This window comes from Dioszegia hungarica, assembly GCF_025882075.1.
Source record: "Dioszegia hungarica strain PDD-24b-2 chromosome Unknown MKK02contig_5, whole genome shotgun sequence".
NCBI classification, from domain to species: Eukaryota; Fungi; Basidiomycota; class Tremellomycetes; order Tremellales; family Bulleribasidiaceae; genus Dioszegia; species Dioszegia hungarica.
In genome coordinates, this window is record NW_026515767.1 from 720,024 (window position 1) to 727,737 (window position 7,714).

The window sequence follows — 7,714 nt, forward strand, 5'->3', positions numbered from 1 at the left end:
GGCGTGGCTGACTGCAAGACGCCTGCATACTGATAATTCTCGCTAAAATAGGCTCAGAGTATCTCCGAACCCCCTCTTTCTCTGCGCGCTGCATCCGAAACACCGCCCCCATCACTCGACGATCTCATCGATGGCTGGTGTCTGATTATACCGCCTCGGTACAGGATGAGGGGGCCACGCAGGGTCAGGCATCCAGTCCACCTCGAATGTCCTCACCCCGCTGCCTACGGCCACTTCACCCGATCCCGGTAACCTCACCAACGCGGATGAATTGGGAGGTACCTCGATTCTGACCCTCATCAAACCGCCTTCCACCCGCCATTCGCACGCGACCCGGCCGTACGGCGAGATATGGCTGACAGAAGCGCTCGTGACCGTTCCACCCGGCCGAGGGTGGATCGAGATCCGCTTCCACCCCGGCGTCAAGGGCGATATCCCGCCGACGACCTCGTACAGGAAGTTTGACGCGGCTCCGAGTGCGTAATGGTTGAAGCTGGTCATCTTGCCGGGATTGATCGAGCCGTCGGGAAGCATGGCGTCCCAGCGTTCCCATATCGTCGTGGCGCCCATCGAGATGGGATAGAGGAGTGATGGGCATTGTTTCTCCTGAAACATCCGATAGGCGATGGAGAGGTTGCCGCTGTTTACGAGGCTTGGGAGGATGATGGGGGTTCCGGCGAAGCCAGTGCAAATTTTGAAGGCCCGTTTGCGGACGAGATAGGCGAGACGCTCCGCCGCGACGGGTATGCCAGCTTTGGGGATCAGGCCGTAGTGCAGCGCGAGGGCTAGTGTGGCTTGTGTATCCGAGACGACGCGACCGCTGGGAGTGACGTACTCGTCTCGGAATGACTGGGTGAGGGTCTCCGCCTGCCTGCCATACCGCTCCGCCTCCGCCTCCTTGCCGAGGAGACCGGCGATAGTGGCAGCGGTCCGGGTCGTGTGAATGAGTACGGCGTTGGCGACGAGGATACTGTCGGACGGAGAATCGTTCGGGGCATCCGCGGGAGCCGCGGGATCCAGCCAGTCGCCCAGCTGAATGATATCTGGTGTCCACAGCCCCGACGGCGCCCGCTGGACCGCCGTATCCAGCCACGCTTTGGCGCTCTCCCACTGCTCCTCCAAGACCCGGATGTCCCCGAAAGCCCGATGAAGGTCGTAAGGCGTCATGGACGTGACGTCGCCCCAGAGTGCATAGGTCGGCGGCGGGGCCTTGAGGATATTGGGGACGACGAGGGGTGGTGTTCCATGATGGTCGAGTAGCTGCTCGCAGGAGAGGTCTTCAAGCCAGTTCCCCAACATACCAAGTGTATCGTAGAGGAAGCTCGCGGTCTGGGCAAATGCCTGCCTATATCAGCCACATCTCTATGGTGTGTGACCATCAAGCTCACGCATAGATCGCCAGTCCAGCCCATCCGCTCGTCCCGCTGTGGACAGTCCGTCGGGACTGACACAAAGTTTCCCTTCAGTCCCCACACCGTATTCTCGTGATACTTTGTCATGCCAGCGTGCGAGCACCGAAAGTCGCCGAGACGCGCCATATCCGTACAGATCACCACCGCTTCCACGCTATCCTTCGTCACTGTGTCCCACCCTTCCACCTCCACATACCGAAAGCCGTGGAAGGTGAAGGACGGCTCCCAGCCTGCTTGACCGCCGGTGACCCGATCGGTTGCCTTGCACTCGCGCAGAGGACGTGTCCCGAGCTCCCCGTGCTCGAGAACCTCGGCGTGCCGGAGGACGACGGTCGGAGAGGAGGGAGTGGCGAGGAAGCGGACCCAGCCGACGAGGTTCTGGCCAAAGTCGAGGATTGTCTTGCCGCTGGGAGTGGTGATGATGTCGAGCACGGGGAGACGTTCCGTCCGACGAACAGGTGGGGATTCGGGGGAGATGAGCCGAGCTTGGGGTAAAGGGGATGACCGTGCGGGGGCCCATACCGTTGGCGACTGGGACATATCGCATACCTCCCCATCGTACAGCTCCGAGCTGATCAGCTGGCCGTACGCCCACTCCCACTCTCCCCTGCCCGTCGCTACGACCGTCTTCCCTCCAGCCTCCAGCTGTGCAATCAAGCCGATGCCGCCTTCCCCGTACGAGTCCCACCAGCCCCCCTCCCAGCCGAGCCGCCCAGCGTACCAGCCTTCCCCCATCCAGCACACCAGCTCATTCTCGTCCGCGAGCAGAGCAGCGATGTCGAAGCTCTGGTAGTGAAGCCGGTGCTTGTAGCTCTGCCATCCTGGGGCGAGGCAGTGATCGCCGACCGGTATGCCATTGAGGGATGCCCGGTAGACGCCCAAGGCGGTGATGTATAACCGAGCAGTGTCTCGATTGGCAGGTGCGGTGAAGTTGATGCGTAATAGGAAGGGGCGCTTCGCCTGACCCGTCTCCTGGACTGGCCCATGAGTTACGGCCGCCTCCCAGTCCCCCTTGTCCATCAATGCCGCCTCCCCGCTGATCTTGTGCCATGGCGTGCAGCCACCGGTAGTACCTGCAGCCCGAACGGACAGCTCGAACCGCTGGCGCGAGACCAGGGGCGCGAACGGCCAGGCGACAAAGATGGACTGCTGCGACTCGACATGATGGTCAAAGACTGCGCCATCTCGCTCGAGCCGAAGGTAGTATGACGTCTGATACCAGTCTTTGACATCTCCGCCGAACCGCCAGGAGATCCGAGGTGTGGGGTGTTGGAGCGTGGACGGGTCGTCGTACCGCTCGAGCGTGACCTTGATGATTTCGCATGCCATCGTGGCGGGCAGCGGGAGATGGTGCTGTGAGGAATGGGTATGATAGCATCTTGCTTGCTCCGCTGCGAATAACCCAGCAGAGGAGGCTGCACCACGCACTCGAAGCCGCAAAGTCCGGCACAGAGCCGGGCCCGAAGACAAGATCAACGGGAGAGTTCGTTCGGCTCGTCTATGGAGCGAGCCCCGACGCACGCCAAGGTAAGCCAAGATGTAGCGTTGGGTAACGGTATAGCTTTGCGCCGCTTTCTTCGGTCTAATCATAAGCCATCACGCACAGGTCTCCTGCAGCTTCCCTCAGCTTACTGCAGAAGATGTCAGAGGGTCCTCGGGCCGGGCCCCACTTCTCCCCCCACTCTCCCTCAGAGGTTGCAGAACATTACCCAAAGTGGTAGTCTTCGGCCCGAGGATAACCAAATTTACGTCACATTCCTTGAAACCTACTTCCCCCGCGGGACCGTCGTCTCCTCGGTATTGCATCACGCCGAGCTCTTACCGCTCATACAACGACCTGCTGATCACTCAAGTCATCAAGTCAGCGCTCAAGTCGGCGGCGATGATCTGCTCCCTAAACAGCTGACTTGCCCGGGAGCCCCGCGTACTTATAACTATGGAACTCCACAATTCCCCCTTCCCCACATCTCCTCCCTCACAGACTTACTCACCATGACCACCGACCTCCTCCGTGATTCCCCTATCGGTGCTGTCGACACCAAGGCCCACGACGAGCACATCGAGACCTCGAAGACAGTCGAGTACAGCGACGACCTGGTCTCCAAGCAGCATGCGCTCGGCTTCACCAAGACGATCGGCCAATTCCGCTTCGCCATCATGTACTGCGTCGGTGTCGCCATCTGCGCCTTGGGCGACGGGTACCAGTTCAAGATGCCGGGCAATATTGTGGCTTTGCGTGGATTCGGACGTTCGATCCTCATCGGTTGAGAGCTCAAGCTAATCGTACAGATTGATCAAATGGGCTCCCCGAACGCTGCCGGTGTAAAGGTACTCGACCCGCAACACGTGGCCATCTGGGGTGGTATGTCTTCTTTATCCATGGCACCGTGTCTTGCTGATGACCCTAGGCGTCTACACTGCGGCCCAAGTCGGCGTGCTCATGGTCGGATCGTGGCCGCTGGACTACTTTGGCCGCAAGCCCATGCTCATCATGACCCAAGTCTTTATGCTGGTTGCCTGCTTGATCGAGATGTTTGCGACGAACTGGACCCATTGGCTCGCGGCTAAGATCATGAATGTGAGCCACACTGCTCGAACGCCTTGTACTTGGGCTGATACCATAGGGTCTCTCGGTCGGCTGCAATCAGATGGCGGCTACGACCTACATCTCGGAGATTGCTCCTACTCGCGTGCGCGGGGCGGCTTTGGGGCTATACCAACTTGCCGTGAGTCTCTCCCTTGCCCTTGTATGCGTCCGCCTACTGAGTTGATAGTGGGCCCTTGGGAGCTTCGCCGCGGCCGTCGGACTACAGATCGTGTCTCAGATGCCTACGAGCCAATGGCGTCACGCGGTCTACTCGATGTGGGTCTTCCTCGGCCTCGCCTTTATCGTCCTCCTGTTCGTTCCCGAAAGCCCTCGGTTTTACGCTGTCAAGGGCCAACACGACAAGGCGCGCCAGGCGATGCGGAGGGTCTACCGGGGTGTCCATGACTACGATATCGAGCACGAGTACGGGATCATCCTGCAAGAGATTGAGGATGGTAAGGTCTTGACCAACAAGCAAAAGGACATGACTCTGCTTGATTGCTTCAGGGGTACCAATCTTGTGAGTCGGACTTCTACCCCGCGTCAGCCTTGAGCTGATGTCCAGCGCCGAACCATCATCTCCGTCACTCCCTTTACCTACCAGCTATGGATCGGTTCCCCGGTCGTCTTCAGCTACACTAGCTACTTCTTTAGCTTAGCAGGACTCGCCCAACCCTTTATCGGTCAGCTATTTTTTTCCTTTACTTTCAGCTGCTCGCCGCGGACGATTGAAAAAGAGCAACAGCTGATGATGCAGCGACTGTCGCAGTCAAGTGAGTCCCCGCCTCATGTGTCGAGCGATACATACTGAAGGCGCAGCACTGTACTCGTCATCTCTGTCGCCACTTCTCTGTTCACCACCGAGAAATTCGGTCGACGGCCGCTCCTGCTGTGGATGGGCGCGCTCATGGTCCCGCTCCTATTCGCTATCGGTGGGATTCTCAAAGTACCGCAGACGTCCGCGACAGGTTCCGGCATGATTGCTTTAGCGTGAGTCCGCAGCTGCTGTGTGACCCACACGATCATTCCACCGACCTGGGCCTTGGCTGAACCATGTAGGTGCATCTGGGTCGCCGCATACGCCTCTTCCGCCGGACCCCTCGGTTTCGTCTTCCTCGCTGAATGCTCGACCGTCGTACTGCGCGCCAAAACGACCAATATGGCCGCTCTGGGTACCTCACTGTTCTCGCTTATCACCAACTACAGTACACCGCTCATGCTGGCGAGTCCCAGCTTTGGAGTTGCCAACACAATGTTCTTCTACGGCAGTACCGGTCTCGTCTCGGTCGTCTTCTTGTACTTTATCATCCCGTGAGTCTGCTCACTGTCCCCTTATCAGCAATGACGGCTGACATTTCCAGGGAGACACGAAACAGGTCCTTCATCGAGCTGGACGAGATGTTCCAGCTCAAGGTGTCTTCGCGTCACTTTGCGACATTCGAGACGTCGGTCGACCGGGCAAAGAAGGGGGAGACGCGTCAGGATGCTTGAGGGTTGAGGATTGAGGATTGAGGCTGGGTTCTGGTCGAGTGGCAGCGTCGGTGATTGGTATTGTATCTAGTGGGACTAAAGTATTCGGTGATGGGAATGCGGTACGAGTGGACAACATATAGTATCATGCAAAGTGGATGTCATCTTCCGCCATCCCTCACTAGATCCGGTATACTCGCTACCGCTTCTCTCGCCCCACACCGTATGAAATGTCCCTGTAGCGCCGCCATACTGACTCCCTTGCCCTCCCTCCCGAGCTGCTGCAACACCGCCTCCAACTCGGCCCCTAGCCGCTCCACCTCTTCCTGCGCTAACACCTCTTCCCCTTCTCGCCAAACTCCAGCCTTCTCTTCTTTACTTTCCGCCCCCGCCTCTGTCGCTGTCGTACTCGCGGCGGACTTGACCGGTGAGACCACCCTGGACCGCCCGTAGAACTTGACGAAGAGCCTTCTGGCCTGCTCGCCCGCTGCGTCCCCTAGATGCTCCTTGATGTCTACTCTTCCGGGCCGGATGAGCGCCGGATCGAGCTTATTGTAGTGATTCGTCGTCATAAAGATGATCCGCTCTTCCGAGGATGCGACCCCGTCGAGGGCGTTGAGAAGTCCCGAGAAGGTGACGGAGGATTTGAACCTGATTATAAGCTTGATCAGTCAACACAAAAAAGGGACCTACCCCTCCTCAGTCGTCTGTTCTCTCCGATTGAACGCAGAATCTACATCCTCCAGCAACACAAAGCTCCGATCAGGAACCAATCCCAGTAGGTGATTGAGCTTATCATCCGTCAACCCTCTTTCCGAGAGGTTCAAGAGACAGATATTATATCCGAGCGATCCGGCCAGCGCTTGGATGAACGACGTCTTGCCTGATCCGGGGGGTCCATGCAGTAGATAACCCCTTCTATACGGTATACCTGCCCATCAGCCTTGTCCTCTCTTCTCCTCCTGTCTGAAACTCACCCCGTTCAGCATACCACTTCGCCCGACCCAGGAACCCCTTAACATCACTCTCTATCCGCTCCGCCACTCCCTCACCTAGCACGACCGACCCCATCTCCCTTCTTCGCCTAGGCTTTCCAAAAGGCCGCCATTCCACGCCCCATGCGGTATAGACGACGGTCTTGCCTTCTGTACTGGCCTCGGCGAGCTGGCGGGCTTCAGCGAGTAGTCCGGCGAAGAGATGTCGGGAGGAAGAGAGGGTGGTTAGGGTAAGTGTTTCCCAGGGGGTTCCAGAGTGGAGGTCCATGAGTTTGGCGTCTCGCTCCCGCTTGACCTGTGGGATCAGCTTGGGCGCCACATGTATCACTCTCCATGTGCCACTCAGCCAAACATACCTGGAACCAAGATCCGCCATATCGGAAATAATGCGTCCCCGGTCCCGGGACAAGGTTGAAGACAGCCTCCGAGCTCCCATTTTCATGCTGCTTGTACGTCGTCTCCACCGCCAGCTCGTGGCTCCGCAGACTCATCGGCGACTTGCCTTTCCATGCACTACCCAGGCGGGCCGCAGCGGACTGAGGGGCAGTAGGCGGGGGAGGGGTCTGATGGGCCATCCATTCGAGAAACCAGGGATAGGACCGGTCTTTGGAGGGGATCTCGAGGGTGACGAGTAGGCGTCGTTGGCCAAATGTGGCGGCGAGAGTCGTGGACCGCCGGAGGATGGTGAGGACTACGCCGATGCCCTGAGTCTCAGCACGAGTATCTTGTCGGTCGAAAGTTGAGCGGAAGGACGTACCATTAGTCCAGCTCCGGCTGAGAAGTAAGGGCTGTCTGGTCAGCTTGATTGGCATGTAGTCGATGCGACAAAGCTAGCTCACTTGTCAACCACCATTTTCTGCCACATCGTCTCTCCACTACCTCCAGCAGCTGGAGGTATGCGGCTCAAATCGGTACCGGGCAAAGAAGACGGCCCGGCGTCTGAGTTGCCGGCTCCTACATGGTCGATAGGGATATCGCTGGATACCTGAGATCCAGGAGCAGCCGCTCGAGGAGCTGCTGGACGGAACATGCTCAATGTCTAGGCGGCGATACAGGTGTATGAAAGAGGGTGAGAGAAGAGAGATGCTCGGCTGAGATCGTCACCTTGAACTTTTTGGGTTGGTTCCGGGGGCGATTGTTTGGTTCACTTGGTCGGAGGCGTCAGCATTTGCACTTCGCCCTTGACTCGCTCTTCCTTGTCTAGCCCACATTCGACCACTATGAGGACGAGATCTCAAGGCTACGCTCCC

General features: G+C 58.5%; 3 protein-coding genes across 3 annotated transcripts; 1 reads left to right on the top strand and 2 right to left on the bottom strand.

Moving 5' to 3' along the window:
* Positions 1 to 111: 111 nt before the first annotated feature.
* MKK02DRAFT_21636 (bacterial alpha-L-rhamnosidase-domain-containing protein) lies at positions 112 to 2,741 on the bottom strand (the record flags this gene model as incomplete). The annotated part of the gene is made up of 2 exons (XM_053086443.1): positions 112 to 1,341; positions 1,389 to 2,741. The coding sequence occupies 2 exons, from the start codon at positions 2,739 to 2,741 to the stop codon at positions 112 to 114; spliced, it is 2,583 nt and encodes an 860-aa protein (XP_052948786.1).
* Positions 2,742 to 3,404: 663 nt separating this feature from the next.
* Positions 3,405 to 5,490, top strand: MKK02DRAFT_31273 (general substrate transporter; the record flags this gene model as incomplete). Its single annotated transcript, XM_053088250.1, has 10 exons — positions 3,405 to 3,638; positions 3,702 to 3,774; positions 3,821 to 3,990; positions 4,037 to 4,138; positions 4,187 to 4,519; positions 4,565 to 4,682; positions 4,757 to 4,772; positions 4,819 to 4,989; positions 5,059 to 5,310; positions 5,361 to 5,490. 10 exons carry the CDS (start codon positions 3,405 to 3,407, stop codon positions 5,488 to 5,490), a joined length of 1,599 nt encoding a protein of 532 aa, XP_052948787.1.
* A 140-nt stretch (positions 5,491 to 5,630) lies between these two features.
* Positions 5,631 to 7,494, bottom strand: MKK02DRAFT_42045 (putative mitochondrial inner membrane protein; the record flags this gene model as incomplete). The annotated part of the gene is made up of 6 exons (XM_053091816.1): positions 5,631 to 6,120; positions 6,163 to 6,400; positions 6,447 to 6,759; positions 6,821 to 7,168; positions 7,222 to 7,252; positions 7,304 to 7,494. The coding sequence occupies 6 exons, from the start codon at positions 7,492 to 7,494 to the stop codon at positions 5,631 to 5,633; spliced, it is 1,611 nt and encodes a 536-aa protein (XP_052948788.1).
* Positions 7,495 to 7,714: the final 220 nt, after the last annotated feature.